Source organism: Rhinoderma darwinii, chromosome 13, assembly GCF_050947455.1.
Source record: "Rhinoderma darwinii isolate aRhiDar2 chromosome 13, aRhiDar2.hap1, whole genome shotgun sequence".
NCBI lineage: Eukaryota > Metazoa > Chordata > Amphibia > Anura > Rhinodermatidae > Rhinoderma > Rhinoderma darwinii.
Genome location: NC_134699.1, coordinates 16006508 through 16030052, shown reverse-complemented (window position 1 = coordinate 16030052; position 23545 = coordinate 16006508). Strand labels below are relative to the sequence as shown.

At 43.0% G+C, this 23545-nt stretch overlaps 2 protein-coding genes across 4 annotated transcripts in view; both read right to left on the bottom strand.

Moving 5' to 3' along the window:
* TANC2 (tetratricopeptide repeat, ankyrin repeat and coiled-coil containing 2) overlaps positions 1-4633 on the bottom strand; it is a 435863-nt gene extending 431230 nt beyond the window's left edge. For both annotated transcript variants that reach the window (XM_075846635.1, XM_075846637.1), the window contains exons 1-2: positions 4535-4633; positions 631-689 (exon numbers count right to left, since the gene is read on the bottom strand). The gene's annotated coding sequence lies outside the window, so the exon portion shown is untranslated. The remainder of the gene's footprint in view (positions 1-630; positions 690-4534) is intronic.
* Positions 4634-11847: 7214 nt separating this feature from the next.
* The window catches only part of MRC2 (mannose receptor C-type 2), a 56163-nt gene continuing 44465 nt past the window's right edge, over positions 11848-23545 (bottom strand). For both annotated transcript variants that reach the window (XM_075846642.1, XM_075846643.1), the window contains exons 19-30: positions 23141-23241; positions 21395-21540; positions 20414-20528; positions 20123-20280; positions 19457-19562; positions 19139-19377; positions 18431-18599; positions 17861-18010; positions 17518-17637; positions 16165-16344; positions 15354-15380; positions 11848-13044 (exon numbers count right to left, since the gene is read on the bottom strand). In XM_075846642.1, coding sequence (XP_075702757.1) covers positions 12821-13044; positions 15354-15380; positions 16165-16344; positions 17518-17637; positions 17861-18010; positions 18431-18599; positions 19139-19377; positions 19457-19562; positions 20123-20280; positions 20414-20528; positions 21395-21540; positions 23141-23241 — 1735 coding nt within the window. In that variant the 3' untranslated portion in view covers positions 11848-12820. The remainder of the gene's footprint in view (positions 13045-15353; positions 15381-16164; positions 16345-17517; positions 17638-17860; positions 18011-18430; positions 18600-19138; positions 19378-19456; positions 19563-20122; positions 20281-20413; positions 20529-21394; positions 21541-23140; positions 23242-23545) is intronic.

The following is a 23545-nucleotide window of genomic DNA, read 5'->3' as shown; positions in this document are numbered from 1 at the left end:
TCTTAGTGCTAGTCTATGAGACACAACGAAGTTCTCATACACTTGCATTGAGACAATAGAAGTGAACAATGAAAGGTGTATCCAGCACTCGATATAAAAACTAATGGTTTATTCGGTCATTTTAAAACAGAAAGAATAAAACAAAAATCCCGGGACCACGCTTACACGTTTCAGACCGCTAGGATCCTAAGTCATATAACTAAGGACCATAGCGGTCTGAAACGCGTAACGCGTGGTCCCGGGATTTTTAATCTTTCTGTTTTAAAATGACCAAATAAACCATTAGTTTTTATATCGAGTGCTGGATACACCTTTTATTGTTCACTTCTATTGCCTTGTATACCTGCTGTCGATACAGGACTTCGTTGGGGGTATTTTCGAGCACCTGCAGCATTTGGATAAAATCAACTTGTATGAACTAACGCAGTGGAAACGCGGTGAGCGAACTTTTTGTAAAATATTTTTTTCTATTTTTTTTACTTGCATTGAGAGACTGACTTAACGGTTTCTCCACCTGATGCTGGAGGAATCATTGTCAGAATGAACAACAAGTGACCCCGTCAGCCCGAGATGCTGCGGCTAAAAGAGTTAGATACATCTGTACATTGCCTTTTATTATAATAATCATACCTTAATGTACACGTTTTTCTGCTGGACTGGATAGTGTGGGAGGCTATAGGCTTTACTGTCTTGTACATGAAAAAAAAACAAAAAAAAACAATACATTTTATGAGGGTAGACCTTGAACTGTATACTGGTTTGTTTTTTTATAAACCAAACATAATCCCCAATGAAAAAGTTAGAGTATGTACAATTTTTATATGCAGCAATGTAAATGGTTCCAAGAAATCTAAACGTCCGAGTACATACATGGAGGTTCAGTGACGTTCTTAAAAATATCTCCATTTCCCTATTAAAATAAACAAGCACAATCAGCCAATCCAATCATGCAGGTTTATGGGGACGTCAATATAGATACCCGTTGATGAAACACGTTCATGAAACACGTTTTGAGCTCACAGCTATTTCTTTACAATACCATTACTTATTTTAAAGAAAAAAAAAATTTTTGCATAAAAATCCAGATATTCAAACAAAGTTTACAATCTCTAAGAAATATACAATCAATTCAATACACAAGTTTTTTTTATTATTTTGAGAACTGTTAGGCCCTGTTCACACAATCTTTTGGCACTAATTTTGATACGGAAACCGCGTCGGAATCGGCGCCGAATAAACGGGAGAATTTGCTACCGATTGATTTCAACGGGAGGCAGAGGCGTTTTTCCCTGGTTGGCTTTTAGACACTCGCGGGGGAAAAAAAGTGGCATGTCCTTTCGTGCCGAGGCTCCGTCTCTGATCTCCCATTGAAATCAATGGGAGGCAGAAAAAAAAAAAACCCAAAAACGCAGCAAAAAAGCGCAGGCAAGTCAAAGTCTGCCTCAAAATTCCTGAAGGAATTCTGAGGCAGATTTTTTCAACCTGCAAAAAACTCTGTGTGAATAGGGCCTTAATGATGTGAAAAGTAATGTGGGTTGAATTGTTAAATGGTCACTAGTAAAAAAAAAAATGTATTAAATCGGAGTAGAAGTACAGTCGTGTATACTTGATATACATTATGAAATATTGAAAATGATAATACAGGTTTTGAATGCTGGATGTGTATCGCCATCTTGTGGTTATAATATGAACAGTTTCCAAAAAAGGCCAAAAGTGTTCTATTGGCCTCAGTATGGTTGGTATACGATGGTATACTGCAGAAAATGAAGCATAAAATAGAATAGCAAGGCTTCGTTCACATCTGTGTCAGGGCTCCATTCTGACGTTCTGTTGGAGCTTCTCGCCAGAACGGGACCCTGACTGAAACAAACGGAAACCATAATTAATTTCAATGGTGACTGATCCGTAGTTGACTACGGTATTGTTTCCGTCAATACGACAGAACCCTTGCACATCTGAGACAAACGGAAACCATTTGCACCGGATCCGTCAACATTATGGTTTCCGTTTGTTTCAGTCAGGGCTCCATTCTGAAGGGGAAGCTCTGACAAAACGTCAGAACGGAGCCATGACACAGATGTGAACAAAGCCTAAACTACGCTATTCCATCCTGTAAAAAAAAACAAAAAAACAACCAACTATCCGTTAAACAGATACTATATTAGCCTATGGGTGATAGATGCTACGGTTAGGCATCACAGCCTCCGTTTAACGTATTAAGCCAGTAGCTTTTTCCAGCATATACGTTAAACGGAGGACAAAAACGCAGTGCGATCCTAGCCTTATTTGATTTTGGGGCCAACATTTTGTGCGGATAAATGTTATAGTATATGGGCATTGTACAGAGAAGTGTATGACGCTGACCAATCAGCGTCATACACTTCTCCCCATTCATTTACACAGCACATCGTGATCTTACTAGATCACTATCTGCAGCCACATATACACACACACTAACGTGACTGAAGATTACTATTGTTTATGGAGAGCCCATTGATTATAATTGAAACGAGGAAGAGCACCCCAAATTTAGTTTCGTTTTATAAACTGTGCACAGCTCCCTATAGAAATGAATGGGAACGTCAGCTGTTGCACCTACTAGGTTAGACACCCCAAGTCATAAAAGCAGAAAGATAATTGTCATACAATAACCCTTCGAAATAATAAAATAGTTGCTGCCTGCAGTCCACACTAGGGGATTTCTATAGGGAGCTGTGCACCGTTTATAAAACTAAATTTGGGGTGCTCTTCCTCGTTTCAATTATAATCAATGGGCTCTCCATAAACAATAGGCTGGTGATCTTAGAGCTAAAAGCAGAAGCAGCACGTACCAGTGCCCCTTCCCTAGCCATCAGTGAGGGTCCCAGGTCTCATGAATCATTATCAGGACTTATTAAAATGTACGGGCTAAACTGAACCCACTATTGGCATAAATAGCACTTCCCTAATGTAATCGGGGAGATTTACTAAACAAAATGCGCCAGAATTCTTGTACATACCGTGCGCCAAAAATATTGTTGGATTTTTTTTGAGACTGGCGTTTCACACGCAACTCTTAATACGCAGATCGCTGGAGTAAGAGGCGCCTGATATATTAAGAGGCGCTCGCTTCTTATTCAATTAGATGCATCACCGGCAGTCCGTAGTGTCAGTCAAAAGTATGAGCTGGCGTAGATGTGCGCTATAATTTACACCGGTTTATTAAAGTAAATTTGTCGTGACACCGCCCCTTCCACCAACTTTTTTGCAGACGTGTACATTTTCCTCACATATTTCAACTTTTGAGCTGTTTGCAACTTTTCTGAACCAATAATAAATTTCCCCTTTGGGGCAGATTTACTAAGATACCATTACGCCAGTCTTAGGGCTAGTTCAAACTGAGTATTTTGGTGGTTTTTGATGCGAAAACCGCGCTGGAAACTGCCCGAAAACGCCTCCCATTGATTCCAATGGGAGGCTGAGGTGTTTTTTTCCCACAAGCGGTAAAAAACACTCGCGGGAAGAAGCAACATGCCCTTTCTTCGGGCGTTTCCGTCTCTGACCTCCCAGAGACATCAACGGGATGCAAAAAATGTTTTTTTTGTGGCATTTTTTTGCCCGCGGGCGAAAAACGCATCAAGTGTTTTGCCGGCAGGTCAAAATCTGCCTCAAAATTCCTAAAAGCAGATTTTTCTGCCTGTAAAATACTCTGTGTGAACAGGGCCTTAGGGTCAGTTCACGCTGAGTTTTTTGGCACGGATTTAGATGCAGAAACCGCATCGGAATCAGCGAAAAAACTTCTGAAATCATCCATTTGGGGGCTTTTGGCCACTCGTAGTGTAAAAGTAGCGCCATTCTGCCTCTGATTGCATCAATGGGAGGCAGAAAAGACCTGCTGCGTTTTTTGCCCGCGGTCCTTGCATTAGCTTCAATGGCCATGGGCAAAATATGGCGCGAATAAACGTGGAAAAATACGTGCAGACCGTTCAAAATCTACCTCAAAATTCTGAGGCAGTTTTTTTCAAAAAAACTGCAAAAAAAACCTCAGGGCCTTAGTTTTCTGCTCTGCTAGAGCAAGATTTGACAGATTTATTTAGAGGCGCACGCCGCCGCCACCGCCGGCAATGTGGTGTGACGTCAGAGGCCGCGCGCCGACCCCCCCCCCTCTCTTTGGACATAAAATAATAAAATTTGAAAAAATGATGTGAGGTGAGCATGTTAGTCTTATGGGGGAAGGTAGAAAACTACAGACGAGAACACCCCACATGACAATGTTTTTGCATTGTGCGGTAGACGATGGCCGTCAGTGCCAGTGAGAAGTATTGTGGCCCAATATCTCGATGTAGGTGGTTTTATTGATTACAAATGGCTGCCTAAGTTAATGGACGACGCAGCCATTTATCATTAGTCCCAAAATTAAAGTACACGAATATGTATAGCATCTGTAAGGAAGCCTTTCTAGAAAAAAAACAACCCATATACATTCAGAATTCCTCACAGCTCCTTCCTTCTGAGGTAATATAGTCATGACATTACAGACAGCAGGCGTTATTACATGAGGTGAGGAGGTCGTTGTGAAGAACTACTTGGCCGTTCATTGTTTATAGAATAGAAACCTCGATACTCTCTCACCATCTTCTCCCATGTAGCTGCTGCTGCTGCCACCGCCATAATTACCGCCAAAAACCGTGTGAGGAGACTGGTCACGTGACACCTTCACCGAGCGCCGCACATATGCTTGTACTCATCGCCATCTAGTGGTGGTGCTTAGGTACTGCACAGCACAATTCTTAACTCTTTTCTTACTCCAATTTACCCCATACTAATTAAAATATACAAAATTATTTTTTCCCCAAAATTCTGTATATACTGTACTTGAACAGATTTTCAGTAATATGTTGTTATCGCCATTCATGTCTTAAAGGGCCACTGTCATTTCAACGAACATTTGACATGTCATAAAAGATGTCAGCACTTGAGATTGGTTGGGGGGTCTGGAGACTGAGAACTTCACTGAAAGCACTAGGCCAAAATGGCAGTGGTGAGGGCTGTAACCCTTCAGTTCCTGGTGGCTTTCAAGGATATGGACCATATACTGTCAAAACACGGTCATAAATTTCAAAACATCTGGAAGCAGTGGTTATCAAAACAATACAAAAATGTGAAATCTGAATTTATTCTAGGTGGCAATAGAAAGAAATATTTGGATTCAATCGAATGAGTTGTCCCCTGTTGCTCTCTGGTGTCCTCCAGAACTGTTTATTGTTGCCATCAGTACTGGATGCAGCAGAGGTGGGGTACGAAGAGGTTTACGATCCCAAAGCTGGCTATAGGCATTAGACAACAGAGTAAAGTTTTTTGGGGCGTTTTTTTTTCATCCTTCCGGGTCAAATGTCCATTTTATTCCTTGTGGGCAGGAGGGGTAGGAGTCTGCTGTAAATCTGCGGATTAACACACAGATGAATTATAAATAAAAAAAACAATCTGCTAAAAAAATAAATAAAAACAAATAAATAAAAATAAAAAAATCGAACACACCACCTGATATTGGAGGGCCAACAAGGTCGATGGGGGTAGAGGCTATTTTAACTTTGACTATTAGGCTGGGTTCACACACCCTATTTACAGAGGTAATTCGGGCGTTTTAGCCTCGAATTACATCCGAAAATACGGCTCCAAAGCGTCGGCAAACATCTGCCCATTCATTAGAATGGGGTTACGATGTTCTGTGCAGACGGTCGTTTTTTTTACGTGCCGATGTCAAATGACGGCGCGTAAAAAAGACGCCCGCGTCAAAGAAGTGCCTGTCACTTCGAGACGTAAATGGAGCAGTTTTCCATTGACTCCATGGAAAAACAGCTCCAATTACGTCCGTAATAGACGCAGCGAAAAGCACCTGCAACATGCCATTATGTCTGAAATTCCGGAGCGGTTTTCTCCTGAAAACAGCTCCGTAATTTCAGCCGTAACTGAGGCTGCCGTGTGAACATACCCTTAGGCTGGATTCACACGACCAGGTTACGTCCGTAATGGACGGAACTCATTTCGGACGCTAATCCCGGACCGAACACAGTGCAGGGAGCTCCTAGCATCATAGTTATGTACGATGCTAGGAGTCCCTGCCTCTCCGTGGAACTACTGTCCCGTACTGAAAACATGATTACAGTACGGGACAGTTGTCCTGAGGCGAGGCAGGGACTCCTAGCATCGTACATAACTATGATGCTAGGAGCTCCCTGCACTGTGTTCGGTCCGGGATTAGCGGCCGAAATAAGTTCCATCCATTACGGACGTAACATGGTCGTGTGAATCCAGCCTAAGAGTATGTTCACGCAATGTAAAAGCACACAGGGTATCCGCTCTGGACACCGCAGGGATTTCCGGCCAAAAAAAAACCACAATATTTTGGTGCAGTTTTTCGGCCGGGATGTCTGCTGCAGAACATAGCAGGTTAAAAAACAAACAAAAAAAAAAAAACACAAAAAACTTTACCTTTCACTTTCCCTCTGACGTCCTACAGCCCGGCCTCCTGGGATGACGTATCATGTCTGTCAGTCTGTGATTGGCTGCCGCGGTCACATGGGATGAAACATCACCCCAGGAGGACAGGCTTTACGCAGAAGCAGAATTCTGGATAAGTATAGCTTTACTTATTTTTTGAGTTTATGTTTTTGCACCCGAATCACTGATTTTCCAACGCAAAAACAAAAACGCAACATCTGCTATTTGTTGCGGGTTTTACCTCCCATTGAATTCAATGGGGAAAACCCAAAACAGAAAAGCAGCGATTAGAAAAACGCACCGCAAGTCAAGTTATGAACGGTTTTTCAGCAACGTGTGGATGAGATTAGTTCAAATCTCATCCACTCTGCTGCTACTGTATTACGCTGTGGATTTTCCACAATTAAATATATTGCGGAAAATCCAAGTATTTACGCTACGTGTGAACCCGACCTAAGAAGAACTTTAGCCGATCCATAAATTCTTTAAAAAAGTTAAACCTAAAAAATTACTAGATGATGATTTAACCATCCATTGTTCTCTGTATGTAAATAACAGATCTAGTTCTAAAAAAAAACATATATAACCTTCAAGTCACTGAGCTCGGGGTAAGCATATGTGATTTCCAGCAGAGAATCACAAGACATGTCTCGGTGGTAGAAATATGGGCCAGTAACTTACTGCTAGAATAATTAGTTTGTGAGGAAACTGGGCCAAGTGTATGTTAGTGATACTAGCTGGGTCTGTGCTATTTAACCTTGTGTATTCTGTAATCCAGCGATATCGAAACTGCAGCTATACAGCTATTGCCAAACTACAACTCCCAACCTGGCAGTGAGGGCACGCTGGAAGTTGTAGTTTTGCAATAGCTGTAAAGCTACAGGTTAGAGACAACTGGTCTAAAGAATGGACCATATAAACATCACATCCGATACAGGTGTGTTGTATATTACACTTTAATACACAATCATTACAAGTATGGACAGCAGAAAGGCACAATGGTTTGCACAGCTGGTACACTACAGTGACTGACGGAAACTCGAGTCTAAGGCCTCGTTCGCACAAAAAAATTTTCACGCAGATTCTGCCTGTATGCCGCCTCCTATTGTTCTACATGGGAAACCACTACAAGGCAGAAGTTTCAGCACGCAGAATTCAAAACGGCATCGCCCAAAAAAAAGTGACCTGTCTCTTGATGCAATTTCCACGTGAAAAAGCTTCGGGTTGCCACACACAGATTAGACCAGGGGTCTCAAACTCGGCCGGGTAAGTGGGCCACATATAGAAAAAATATGAAGTGGTCGGGCCGCATTATTTTCAAATTTGATACAATACAAAATTATTGTTAATCAGTTAGTTATTTGAACTACTATAACACTATATTAGTATAATAATAATACTACATTAGTATAATAATACCGCTAGGTTTAAAATTTGAGAGATTTCTCCACGTGCTTATTTCAACAATCCAGTTTTCCCGTTTAAGTGTCGCTAAATGCAGTCCGGCGGCTCAGTTGGCAGTCACACATGTCAAGATTGGGCAGCTCCTTTTTAGATGCTGCCGCAGTGCCCTCTGTGGATGCTGCCGCAGTGCCCTCTGTAGATAATGCAACACACCCCTAGATAATGCCACAGTGCCCTCTGTAGATAATGCAACACACCCCTAGATAATGCCACAGTGCCCTCTGTAGATAATGCAACACACCCCTAGATAATGCCACAGTGCCCTCTGTAGATAATGCAACACACCCCTAGATAATGCCACAGTGCCCTCTGTAGATAATGCAACACACCCCTAGATAATGCCACAGTGCCCTCTGTAGATAATGCAACACACCCCTAGATAATGCCAGTGTCCTCTGTATACCGCCACAGTGCCTTCTGTAGATGCCGCCACAGTGTCCTCCGTAGAGGACGCCTCAGTGTCCTCCGTAGAGGACGCCTCAGTGTCCTCCGTAGAGGACGCCTCAGTGTCCTCCGTAGAGGACGCCTCAGTGTCCTCCGTAGAGGACGCCTCAGTGTCCTCCGTAGAGGACGCCTCAGTGTCCTCCGTAGAGGACGCCTCAGTGTCCTCCGTAGAGGACGCCTCAGTGTCCTCCGTAGAGGACGCCTCAGTGTCCTCCGTAGAGGACGCCTCAGTGTCCTCCGTAGATGACGCCTCAGTGTCCTCCGTAGATGACGCCTCAGTGTCCTCCGTAGATGACGCCTCAGTGTCCTCCGTAGATGACGCCTCAGTGTCCTCCGTAGATGACGCCTCAGTGTCCTCCGTAGATGACGCCTCAGTGTCCTCCGTAGATGACGCCTCAGTGTCCTCCGTAGATGACGCCTCAGTGTCCTCCGTAGATGACGCCTCAGTGTCCTCCGTAGATGACGCCTCAGTGTCCTCCGTAGATGACGCCTCAGTGTCCTCCGTAGATGCCGCCACAGTATCCTCCGTAGATGCCGCCACAGTGCCCTCCGTAGATGCCGCCACAGTGCCCTCCGTAGATGCCGCTACAGTGCCCTCCGTAGATGCCGCTACAGTGCCCTCTGTAGATGCAGTCACAGTGATGTCAGGGGCTTGCCCAGAGCTGGAGTCCCGAAGCAAAGCCGCTTCTAGCACTCTGCCTGGGATTCCTGCTCTGCTCCTGACATCACTGTCCATATATGGACAGAGATGTCAGGGACAACTCCAGAGCTGGAGTCCCGGGCAGAGCGCTAGTAGGCTCTTCCTGGGACTCCAGCTGAGCTCCTGACATCACTGGGACTCCTGCTCTGGGGAAGCTCCTGACATCATTGTCGATGTATGGACAGCGATGTCAGAGGCTTCCCCAGAGTCCCTCAGCAGAGCCTATACTAGCGCTCTGCCCGGGACTCCGGCTCTGGGGAAGTCCCAGACATTGTGTGTCCAAAAATGGACACCGATGTCAGGGAATTCCAGAGTCCCGGAGCAGAGCCGATACTAGCATTCTGCCCAGGTGTCCGCTCTGGGGAAGATCCTGACACACTGTCCATATATATGGACAGTGATGTCAGGGAATTCCAGAGTCCCGGAGCAGAGCCTGTACTAGCGCTCTGCACAGGACTCCAGCTCTGGGGAAGCCCCAGACATCGCTGTTCATATGTGGACAGCGATGTCAGGGAATTCCAGAGCCTTGGAGCAGAGTCTGTACTAGCGGCTCTGTGTACCGCGGGCCACAGATGACAGCCCCAGGGGCCGCATGCGGCCCGTGTGTCCGAGACCCCTGGATTAGACCCATGGAGTGGGGGGGCTAATCGGTCTGCATATTGGCAACTTGTCAGCCTTGCATTTCTGCCGTGGATTCTTGGCCCAAATTCACGTATGATTTTTCCTCCATGTGAACATGGCCTGAGACTGCTTCCACATGAACAGAATACGGTAGCTTTTTTGCGCCCATATTACGGATGCAACACCCGGATCTCCGGCCGTTCGGCCTTCAAGAATGACGGGCGGTCTAGGTGTTGCATCTGTAAGACACAGGTGTGAAAGCGGCCTGATTCCATAGAGGACATTATCTAAATTAAGTATCTTATGAAGACAACCATGGTCCATATGCGCTATTAGGGCATTATGTACGTCATGGAGTGGGGTCTCGCGTCTATAAGCCAGAATGGAGAGCCAGGTAGACTTGAGCCATCCATGTATTAGATGAACAGCCATTTACCTGAATCACCGCCATGTAATGCTACATTTCCCCCGCAGCGGCCATTGCAGAGGAAAATATCTGTCAGAACACGACTTACCCTGGCGATTACAGCGATCCGGCTTCCAGTTGTAAAGGGGGTTGTCTTCGTGCGATAATCCCTTTAACTGATTTTTATGTAGAAACCATCGTCTATTTGGTTATTACTTTTTATGAAATTGTTCCTGCTGTGTGTATATGACTTTGCGAAAAAAATTGCTGACTTACCTATGCTGTGGAACTCCAATATGTTATCAGATGACATTGCTGGGAGGAATCTTGGCTTGGACCTCAATAACTAATGGAGAAAGCAGCTGTTGTGCTCAGAAATATTTTTTTATGTTGCTGTATAATATGAATCAATTGAAACGACATTCGTCAAACAAGCAGAGCTGCCAATCAACTGCGGAGAAGAGCTCTGGCCGGTGACTCTAATCCTGGAAAACCCCAACGTCACTGTTCATATATGAACAGTGAAGTCAGGAGATACAATGTCGGAGATCCCGGCCAGAACACTTACAACACTCTGGCCGGGGCCTCCGCCCCTGGACAAGCCCCTGATGTCACAGTCCATATTTTGACAGTGATGTTAGTAGCTACAATACTACTGGAGTCGCCGGCCACAGCATCTGAAGCACTATGGCAGGTGACTCCGGTCCTGAAGAAGCCCTTGAGGTTGCTGTCCACATATGGACAGTGATGTAAAAAAGTTTTACGATCCCGTAGTCCTCAGCCAAAGCGTTGGCAACATACTGGCCAAGGATTCCGGCTGTAGGGTAGCCCCTGACATCACTGTCCACATATATGGGCAGTGATTTCAGGAGCTTCCCCAGGGCCAAAGTCTGCAGGCAGAGTGCTTCCGATGCTTTGCCCGGGGACTCCGGCTTCGGAAAGCCCTTGACATCACATATATTTTATATATAGACAGTATTGTCGGGATCTGGCCGATATATAAGTTTAACATTTACCTGTGACGGAGGAAATACAGTGGCAACAGTTACACATAGGCTGCCATGTTAAAAAAAAAAATATATACCTTTTTTTTTTGCGGGATCCCTCAGGATGGAATAGCATAGTGTACAATGCTGCTCCATTATTCAGAAAAAAGCTACACTGACGTATACCATACCAACGGAAACCAAAAGGACACTCCTTTGATCTCAGTCGGGCTAATAGAGCCCTATAAACAGGTTTATCGTAAACGTCAATAGCTTCTCCAAAGTACACAACATAAGGCACAAACGCCATGTGAAGGGGCGAACAATTACTCCATAATAAGATCTGTCAATAACAGCTTGTTAACAGCTTCCAGAATATGATTTTTACTTCGAACATTAAAATGAATAAATTAAATAGTGAATATATTCATATATGCTGATATGTTTTGAGCCACTGTGGAGTTTCTTTTTAGCTAATAATTCTATTATGTAAAGTGTAAATAAGACATCTTAAAGTAGTGATAATGTGCAGAGTTTATGTTGACAGGACACATACAGAGATGCCTGCGCGGAGCGAAAAGCTGCAAAATCTGTAGATTCAGCTTTCAGCATGTTTATGTGGTAAATTATACTAAGCTGAAATGACGCACTGTCTGGTGTGTGAAGAAAAAAAATGTAATAAACCCATTGAGTTACATTGCTGACAATACCAAAAACAAACAAAAGGATATAATTTCACCCACGAGTAATTGCGTTCACGTTTATTGTCATTGGCCACATACCTATATGCCAGCCCTGGACATATGGGCATACATATATAGTCCTCTTATGTCTAAAGCCCCCCAGGGTTTAGCACACAGTGCTCTTGCATATGGGACTCCTGGACTATTTTACTTCTTTGTACCAGAAGATGCCCAAACATTGGCACATAAATGGGAAATGGAGATACCGGGCAAGACGTCCTCTGTTCTGCCATGGCACCAAAGCAATGTGGAGATATCCTACATATTCTGAATCCCACCTCAGACACTTCTTATGGTGGTTTGTGAGAGGAGGCCTTACCAAAGTGCGTTCACTCTTAGCTTATGTATGCAAATACAATTGGCAACAAAGTGCAGTATAAACTTTTCCATCCGGCAGAGGTACAGGGCACGTTTTTTGGTCCGAAAAAGTTTAGGATACAAAGATACCAAAAAGAATACGCTACATACGAATGACAAATCACAGAAAGGCTAAAACAGATTAGAAGAAACATACGGAATTAAAAAGTTACAGGTTAGAGAAAAATATGTCTATCTGAACTTCAATACAATGAATAATTTTGGTCATAAGGTAACAGTACACCGCCAATATGACTCGCCCATACCCTCGCCTTACTGTCTTGTTTCTAAGAGTGAACGCACCTTGAGTTCGATTTCCTAGGTCTTCTCTCATGCAGGGTGGTATAAAATGGCACAAGGGGCTATTTTCAGGGTACGGGGGGGGTCTTACCCAAAATATGGCTTCTTGATGTTGGAGTACCTTGCCACACATTGCTCAGCAATGTTAGACAGCCCCCAAATAACACTGACAGTGTACACATTCAATTTCAGAAAGGGGCATCCTGCACCCTCTGTTAGCAAACACCACCTCCCTCATAAGGTGGTTGGTGAATAAAAAGTCTTGACTGACCCAACCCCCAATGTGATTTTATTTCTTGATGACTGTACTTTCACTCTACTAATCTTGTTGTTCATTAATTTCCATATCGGACACCAGAATGTTTTTCTCGATTGATCCATCCGGGCCGGTACTGGTTCGGCTGTATCTAGCGCTCTCAAAAGCTCCTTGCTGAGCTGCGAGTTTCCTGCGACGGTATACGTAGATGATGGCAACGATTAAGATGCAGAGCGCGAAGGTTGATAGCACTACAACCGCTACTGCCGTGCTGTGCTGTGGTAGAACTGCAAGGATACGAAACGGGTTAGATATTTGGATTTACTACATTCTGCTACTCTATAGAGAATATAAACTTGTTCAACATTGAATGAAAGCAGAAGCGGTCTTCTAGCAAACCACACAGGGGAGGGGGGGGGGAAACCATGTTTAAAGGAACAGTGTCACCCCAAAAAAAAATTTTATATCAGTTTGATGTTAGTGTTTTATTAAAAACTTTGTATTTATTTGTGTGTTTGTGTGTTACTTTTTTTTATTTTTTTACTTTTTCTTTCCTATGGGGGTTGCCATTTTTTTTTCCATTTCTGTATGTGTCGATTAACGACACATACAGACATGGAATACGGCAGCTACAGTCCCATAGTGAATGCGAACGGGGCCCGTTCCATCCACTATGGTGTACGCCGTCTGTGTGGGAACGGCGCATGCGCCGCTCCCACACAGTCCAAGTTGAACTGAGCGCCGTTCGGCGCCATTTTCCTGTAGACCGGAAGTCGCGGCCGGACAGTAAGATTACTACTTCCGGTCGCGGCTTCCGGACTTGTGCACTTGGAGCAGCGGCAGACGGAGCGGACGGACCGGAGGGAGCGGCGGTGGCAGGAGCAGGTAAGTGATTTCTATGTATGTTCGTGTTTCAGTGTGTGTTTACTAGTGTATGTAAACCTTCTACACTGTGTGTTAGCTCAAAAAATGGCGACACACAGTGTAGGAGGTTAGACCGTTCAATCCCCTCGTTTCTCCCGGCACTAGCCAGGATAAAGGAGGGGGGGATTCTGAGAGCTCACTAGAGCGAGGGATTTTTTTCCAATTTTGCAGCATAAAGCAATGTGGTTGCTTTACCACATGCAATGCTGCAATTTTGGGAATTGCTCCATCTAGTGACCAGTGCTGGGAAACATTATAAATTAGAATCTAAATTATAATATTTCCTGACTCGTGAAAAAAATAAAAAAAATTAGAACAATGTTTAATCACCTACACACTAATTGTTTAACTAAAAAAAATAAATATATTTTTTGCTAGCAACACATTCCCTTTAAAGGGGTTGTAAGAAGATTACAAAAACATGGCTGGCTTCTTCCAGAAACCACACCATTTAAGTAAATAGGTCTAAGCTGCAATACCACACACATCCCATGGACAAGAGTGGCATTGTTTCTCGATAGAAAGTAGCCATGTTTTTCTAATCTCTTTCAATCCCTTTAAGCAAGCCAGAGTACCTTTCACAAGGACAGGCCCTTCAGATTAGGGCATCTTTAAATTGAAAGAAAAAAGTGTTTGAGCAACTTGCATGACGCTTGAAAATGTGAGTTTCTCCTTAGCAGACAAAGTAGCAACTAAATGACAAACAACCAAAGTAGCAACCCAATGCACCCACGTAATGGCACCCTGAGGTGCCTATATTAAGGGATTGGGAAAGTGCGTCACAGAGATGAGCATATGTTGTTTCCCCCTTTAGGAGCTCCAAGTGGGATTACACGGCATTCTTCCAAAAAACATTTGGGATGCTGTTTTCCGCCTACTCTAGCTGGATTTTGAGGGCTGTTAAAAGGGCACAAATTCAGTCAGTACTTCAGATTTGATTGAGCATCTTAGGGCTCTTGCACATGACCGTGTGCGCCGCCCAAATCCCATCCATGATCGGTGGAAAGATAGGACATGTTCCGTCTTTCCACGGATCGGACAATCGGGTCAGTTTTCATGGATTCACCCATTGAAGTGAATGGGTCAGTGAAAACCATAGGGTGTCACTCGGATGCCGTGAAAAACGGCCCAAGTGGCACTCGTCGTGTGCAAGCGGGCTTAAGCTCTGTTCACACTGCGGTCAGATCCTACATACAACAGATCCAAAGGGTGACCGAAGTATCCTATTGACTTATAATAGGGCCTGTCAGGGTTCCATCTTTTTGATGGCAAGAATAGTGCTGTATACAACCCTAGGCAGAGGCTCTAAGCGGCAGTGTGAACAAAGCCTTACATAAGGCATAATCTAAAGGAATCCTCTGGCAATATTTCTATAAAGAAGAATGCTAGCTAAAAACTGAAAATTTTGAGCTTTAGTTATGGCCCTGCAGAAGTCCAGGAAACATTGCTTAAACCTGCAAAGAGCCTATTTTATCCCAGAATTAGGTGGATAGTTCACTACAATCACGAGGAGTATTGTCACACAGTTTATGGAGGATGGGGATCTCAATGGAATTATGGTAAGAGAACAAAATACATTTGATGTAGAGTGAGCACTTTGGAATAGAACTACAGTATCTGTGGCTGTACTTTAGTGCGTTATATATTGTGAATAAACCCATTTGTTACTTACCAGATCTGTCCAGTTTGGTCTCTTCCACTAGAAAGAAAGTGATAAAAAAAATATATACAGTTATTTCAGATGAAAGCCTTAAATAATCGATAGATGCACTTTAGACTTGGCACAAAACATTGACCGGAATATTAGATCTGTGCATATTTGCACCAGGTATAGCTCTCCTTACAAGATTTGCTATTTATATTTGGTAAAGAGTATTTTTTTTTCATCCACTGATCAAGTATGAATCAACATCTAATACAGGTCATTTTGCATTCTATATTCCCATAGTTCGAGAATCTCTTTTTTTGTTATTAAGGGTTCCCCATTAATAAGATGATCACAGGGTTTCCACTGCTGGGACCCCAGTGATCTGCTGTAATCTGTAGGAGAACCGACAGCAAGTGTTAAATTCCGCTGCGGTACAGGGAAATCAGGCATTACACAGTTCTCACTGAAATGAATAGGCTGTTGGTGTAATGCATGGACGTAGCAAAATCTCCACAGAGGGACAATTTTTGTAGCTGCTCTATGCTTGCGCTAATAGATGAGGTCTGGGAATTTACTAATAGGGTATTTTAAAAAGGCGACGGTCCTTTCCTTTCCTATTCTATAAAGAATAATAGTTGAAATCACTGAGTTTTACTTCATCTTGTAAATCTGTTTTAAGTGATAACCAACTAATCAACAGATGCCCTCAATAGCAGTCCCCTACATGGCCCCAAAAATCAGGCCATGGGATGCCATCTGAAGATGAATTGCTTATTGTCAATGAATGCGGTCTACGCTCAATATCTAGTTCTGTAGCAGGTAAGATTGGGCTCACCTCTAGATAGTTTGCAAATTACCCCTTTGCTGATGTTGGTGCAAGAGCCCAGACTCCATACTCCATTGCTGCCCTCAATCCAGTAGCAAGAGTTTGGGCTCAACAGGCTGGGTCCTGAATCTTGTTGCCCCCAGTTGGAGTAATTCACAGGAGTATTATCATTCCATAAAAGGGAACCTCCTGCAATAGAAGATGACAAAAAAAAATGAAGTTCGTCGGGTGAGGAGGAGTTTGAATGGAGCGGCGGTCGAGAATTCAACTGACCGCTACAGTCAAAGTCTATGGAACATGTAGATAATGTATGTGAATAAATGTGTTTTATACAGTAATCCCTATATGGCTGGAGATACTTTTGTGATAAGAGCTTTTATGGCAGTAAAGGTAGTTCTAAACCTTGTTGTGCATTAGTGTGACATACATATTTGCATTTATTACGCTTCCATCCTATATAAATAGCAACATTTTGACCATTGCAACAGGAGTCTTTTTAAAGTGAGGGTTGAAACGTTGCAATTTGTAGAAGACGCAAATATTATTGTGGATGCCATTGCTTATTGGGACTTCTTCAGACAGCTTCGGATCGCAAGATGTACAGTGCTGTAGCTTCGGATCGCAAGATGTACAGTGCTGTAGCTTCGGATCGCAAGATGTACAGTGCTGTAGCTTTGGATCGCAAGATGTACAGTGCTGTAGCTTTGGATCGCAAGATGTACAGTGCTGTAGCTTTGGATCGCAAGATGTACAGTGCTGTAGCTTTGGATCGCAAGATGTACAGTGCTGTAGCTTTGGATCGCAAGATGTACAGTGCTGTAGCTTTGGATCGCAAGATGTACAGTGCTGTAGCTTTGGATCGCAAGATGTACAGTGCTGTAGCTTTGGATCGCAAGATGTACAGTGCTGTAGCTTTGGATCGCAAGATGTACAGTGCTGTAGCTTTGGATCGCAAGATGTACAGTGCTGTAGCTTTGGATCGCAAGATGTACAGTGCTGTAGCTTTGGATCGCAAGATGTACAGTGCTGTAGCTTTGGATCGCAAGATGTACAGTGCTGTAGCTTTGGATCGCAAGATGTACAGTGCTGTAGCTTTGGATCGCAAGATGTACAGTGCTGTAGCTTTGGATCGCAAGATGTACAGTGCTGTAGCTTTGGATCGCAAGATGTACAGTGCTGTAGCTTTGGATCACAAGATGTACAGTGCTGTAGCTTTGGATCACAAGATGTACAGTGCTGTTCAACTGTATTGCAAAGTTACAATTTTGCTATCATTTTATCTTAATGAAATAAGAAGGTACAAAATATGTATCTTTCCTTCCTGGCTTTTGGATGAAGTTTTCCTTCCAGTCATTCACAAACCTTTGACGCTGAAGGACATGCCAAGCCAGGCTCCCTTGGACTGACTCTCATATGTCTGCAGGTGCTCCCATACAAATACATTTTCAGTCTCATCAACAATGGTCAGCACCTCACCACCAACTGCAAGACATAAAACAGCAATTCAGTGCATCAACTCAATCAATCACAGACCTACAGTACTTTCCGGTAAACAAGTACTCAATTGGAAGTTTTACATAATATTCCATTAAAAAAAAACTAAAAAAAAACATATATCAATATTATATATCAATGTGGTTGTTGTGCTCAGTGTAGGTAAATCTTTCACATAATTGAAACGCTGGAAGTATAAATGACTAATTACCTTTCTGGCACCTCTTGGCTGCGTCCTTCTGGCCCACACTAAACTCCATGTGGAAGGAGTAGCAGTAGTCGCGAAATGGGATCCAATCAGAGTCACCTATTGAGTTAGGGCAAGTGCTATTCAAGGTCCACTTGTGAGGTTTGGATGATGCTGTCCAAGAAGAGAGAATTGTGAGGACACTAGGGTGATTTATTACTTATATAGCACCATATATATTGTGCAGCTTTGTAGAAAGGTTGTCCTTACTGTCCCCATTGGGGCTCACTACCTAAAATCCATTTTGTATGTTTTTGTGGTGTGGAAGGAAACTGGGGTGCCCGGATGAAACCCATACAAACACCGGAAGAACATACAAACTCCATGCAGATGTTGTCCTTCGTTGCATTTTAATCCAGGACCCCAGCGCTGCAAGGCAATAGTGCTAACCACTGAGCCACCGTGCTGCCCATACTTTCCATCCTTGCTCCTCTTATTGTTCCCTTTGATAACCCTTCGGTCTTGTAACTTTTAAGAAATAAATAAATAATAGAATGAAAGTTTGTTGTTTTTTCTTTAAATTAAAAGACTTACGAGTATTAAAGCTGCAGATTGCTCCAGGCAATTTGTGATCACAGTCTGCCGGGCTCCATGTTCCCTGCTCATCCATGTACACACAGCCGCTCATGTATTGGGGTTCCCCATCCCTCCAGTTGGTGTACGATAACACATTATTTGTGAGCCAAGAGTACGATCGACTACTCTACAATAAAATAGAGAGATTTCAGTGACTTGATGTATACTAAATAAACCTTTACAGCAGTCCGAGCTTTATTTTTCTATGCAAATCCCTTGCATAGAAAGAGTTAAATGCTAAAATTCTAGCTGACATCACTCACCACTAGGGGGCGGTTAGAAGCTTATTGTATATTATTTATACCTTGAGCACAGTAATAAAACTGTATACAGAAAGCTGGTTAGCTCCCCCTAGTGGCAGCTGCAGACAACCAGATCTTTATTTTTATTTTTATTCTGTTTATGCAGAGAATTTGGTGCTCTGTATCAGAAAAATTGAGCTTTGACAGCTACCAAGATATAGTAAGAAATGAATGAGCACAGCATTTTAAAGCATAAAAACACCATGGCGTTAAAAAGTGGACATTCACATTTAGGAATAATTAGCAAATGCTGCAAAGGTGATGAATGCGTCTGTTAATCAAAGAGCAAATAGAAAATAGAAAAACAAAAATGGATTAAGCTTTAGTAGGTAAATTAAGTGAATGCACTGAAACTTTTATTTACATCTTCATTTGAAAGCCCGATCCATAGTGGCGTCCTCTGTCCAGTGGCAGCCAGGGTCAAATAAGCTTGCTGGAATGGATCAACAATACTAGCTAGGGTGGCATTGCGTGTTTCACACAGAAGTCGGGCATCTGACCAAGTCATTGGCTTTTGCAGAATCAGGTAAGAGTTGTTCCTGTAGCGCAGAGTGGAGCCGGGTGGAAATGGGAATGGCTCTGAAGGAGGGCTCATGGAGGCCACTGCAAAGAGAGGGATATGTTTGTAGACAGCCTAAACCCCTATGCTTCAATTCATTAATGTATGATAACCAGCTCACACCTTTGTTTATCTGGCAGATGTAACCGTATTTTTCCAGACAGAGTTTGTCCTCCCATCGTCCGGTGAAATGAGGCGGAGAACCGTGCCATACTGCAGCACAGCTAATCTGTACATAAAACACATGCCAAACAAATTATGGATCCATTTAGTACCAGAGGTAGAAATGTAGCTTTGCTCTGCCCGTTTCACATCCCAAATTCAGTTATTATTATCATATAATGTTATCGCAGTTTAAGGAGTATTATTATCATATAATGTTATGGCATATTGCTTGGGTATGCCAAAACATTAGGATAGATGGGAATCCTACCAGTGATCCAGGTAACGGAAGGGCCCAAGATCCCTTCAGCTTTTTTTCCTTCACAGCCTCGCTGTCAGCCACCTGCAGTGCACGGATCGTCTACACAACTCCATTCAAATGTATGAGGCCGTGCTGCAGTTCTCTGCACAGGGGTGGATATGAGCGCCGCTGTGCAAGGATGAACACTGAAGAAGCCACAGTGTTATTTTATTCTGACGATCGGTAGGTGGGCGCCAACTGCGATATGCCAACATGAAACATTGACTTCTGGACAGTACGCTAGCCTGGTCCCTCAACATTAAAATGTGTCATTCTATTATAAATTTACTGTATTTCTAATATCTCTAGAGAAAGGTAGTGATTACCATCTTGCCATTGGATGCACTTTGTCTGGATGGGGCACCCGGAGCCCAATTCACAAAGGATAATGGCTGTCCTTCTTCCCACTGGAAGCGTTGTCGACCATTATGAAGACCAATCCACAGGTCAGTGGTAATATTTGGAAGAATAGATGTAATGAAAGCTAGAGAGACATAAACATACATGTGATACCATACTATATTTCTAGAAGGTATTAAGATCTATAAAACGTTCGGAGGTCCTGATCACTGAAGGACAAATCAATTAATATACGTGATGAGCAAAGACCTATTTACCTTGTTCCAAGTAGTTGTCAATCGTGGCAATTTCTGCCGAAAGGATTTTGCAGAAATCTCGAGCCTGTTGCCACGTCATGATATCAACCTTACTGTCTGCTCTGACTCCAAAACACTACAAGGAATATAGTCGACAACAAAGCCTTGAGATGAGACACATTTAGGAACAGAATTCATAGTATAGGGCAACACAAGCTGAATATAAGTTTAATAACAATTAGTTCTTGCATCTTTCACTTCTGTCATCTTGTTACAAATTCTATTTAGAGGTTTCTTAATTATATCGGTTTCTGGAAAAGCTGGGTGACAACCATTATGGCCACTACTAGACTGACAGACAGATGGAGCAATAGATTAAAGATTACAATTTGAGGGCTAAGAATGGAAAAGTGGCAAAGGGTTTAAAATATTTTATACCAGTACCTCCTAATTAATATCTCGAACGTACAGCATTAATATATTTAAGAGTTTCACCACCATAGTTCAGCTGGCTACACACATTGGAATTTCATCGACCAGGAAGTGGCGATCAATAGTCTGTGTGATCCCACCAGCAACATGCCAGACTAAAGTGGCATAAAACCAAGAATGGGCAGGCACACTGCCCTAGAACAAACGGCTAAAACTACCAGAGAAAGTAGGGCAAAAAAAATTGACATACACCTCCAAAATTGTATTAAACTATTAAAAAAAAAAAATGTATTGACCCCAAAAATAAATAAAAACCAACAAGGCTCCCGACTGAAAAAAATGTCAACCTGATCAATCACATTGTTGGCAGACAGCCTGCCGTCGACCATTGTGAACGATCGTTCACGTGTAATATTGAAATGGTGGTCGGACAAAATCAGCCAACAATAATCTTATGTGTATGGCCAGCCGAATACTACTGACCCATGCAATATTTTATTGTAAAAGCCTAATTATTACCATCGCATGGCACGCTACTGTTGAAATGGTTATATCACTTGTGTAACTCACCTTGTTCAAGAATGGCAGCCAGCCCTTAGGACACCCTCCAGCATTGGGTGAGGGTAGGGGAGGTAGGGTGGGTGGTAGCACTGAGCTTTCATTGCTTCTTTTACAGATATAGGGCAGTGCAGTGATGCATTTCTGATCACCCCATTCTGTTTTAGAAACACAAAGCCGTAACATCAGTAACATGTTGGACATTATTTGTACAATATACTGGCCATTTTTTTCTCCTTGGCCAATAGCATTATAATTTACAACCATACACCCTTAGGCTATGTTCACACGGAGTATTTTGCAGGCACAATTTCTGCCTCAAAATTCCGTTTGGAAGTTTGAGGCAGATTTTCGTGGCGTTTTTCGCCCGCGGCCATTGGGCGCTGCGGGCATAAAACGCAGCGAAATACGCTTTCTCTGCCTCCCATTGAAGTCAATGGTAGGTCAGAGGTGGAAACGCCCAAAGATAGGGCATGTCGCTTCTTTCTCCCGCGAGCCGGTTTTACTGCTCGCGGGAGAAAACCGCCCCCGCATCCCATTGAAATCGGCGGGAGCCATTTTTAGGCCGTTTTTGACAAGCTTTTTGGCGCGGTTTCCGCGTTAAAAAACTCGTCAAAATACTCTGTGTGAACTTAGCCCTATAGTATATGCAAACATTGATGTATTCTGGATTTTTACAGCTCCATTACAAGGCATGTGGTAGATAGTGTTATCAAGCTCAGGCACAGCATGCATCACAATATTTTAGTGCATAGTAGGCTTCGTTCACATCTGGGTCAGAGCTCCGTTCCGACGGGAATGGAGCCCTGACTGGCACAAACGGAAACCAGAGGTTTCTATTTCCATCACCATTGATTTCAATGGTGGCGGATCCGGTGCCAATGGTTTCCGTTTGTTTGAGGGCCGGTTCACATCAGCGTTTGCTTTCCGTCAGAGATTTCCGTCGGGTGAACCCCTCAACCGAAAGTCAAACGGAAACCTTAGCTTCCGTTTGCATCACCATTGACATCAATGGTGACGGAAACATTGCTAATGGTTTCCGTTTGTCACCATTCCGGCAGGTTTCCGTTTTTGTGACAGAATCAATAACGCAGTCGACTAAGCACTGAATGAACATTGTCAGACTGTGAAGGGACATGCCACAAATACAAGGGCAATAGTAATACCCGATTGTCAATTTTTTCAACATTTCCAGAAGGAATTACGAGGGAGCAGCCCACGGCAGAGTACTAAGAGAGGCTGCTGCAGCATTGTTAGTTTATTACGTAATATTTACTAAAACAGACGTCAGGAGAGCTGACAGGTTCGCTTTAAAATCAGTAGTAAAATTCATGAAAACGATGGAAAGGAATACAGTAAAAAAAAAATTATGGTAGGCATTTCATTATTATCAATGTCTAAGATGCTGTAGGGAATGACTGGCCATCTTGTCGGTTTTCTCCATATTCTAGCGCTCAAGGTTTATACAGGATTAGAAAAACGTGGCTGCTTTCTTCTAAAACCACACCTGTCCATGGGTTGTGTTTAGTATTCCAGCTCAGCCATATTTACTTAAAAAGTGTTCAACTGCAATACCAGACACAACCTCATGACAAATGTGGCGTTGTTTCTGGGAAAAAATAAAGTAACCATGTGTTTCTAATCCTGGACAACCCTTTTACTGTTACTTTTAAATATCTGAAACACAAGTGTTTTAAAAGACACATCACAAGGAATATTTGTATTTTGCCATATCCTTAATCAAACAACCTTACTCACCACGGTTTGCCATGGTGTATACACATTTCTTCTCTCTAGTAATGCGACCCGGTCGTCCTTGAGACCAGTTTATAAAGTTGAGTACAGACCTGTCGGACCACCTGAAAAAATATAAAAAAAGAGAGACTATAAAAATGCTCTAACCTTTGTTTGCAAACAGCCTCAAAACGGGTGCATTTTATGGTCCATAATATGGCCGCAACACATAAATCCCTGTGATTCTACTGAACCCAACTTAGATCAGCATAGAACGCTCTGCTGTGAAACCAGAATTTAGTCTGACAGCGTCACCATTCCTACGGGGCAACATATAATGAAAAATTAAGGTACCCCAGTCCATTATCTCCATTATTCATTCTCAATGAGAATTTGGCACCATGATAATTTGCAGAAGGGTGGCGCAGC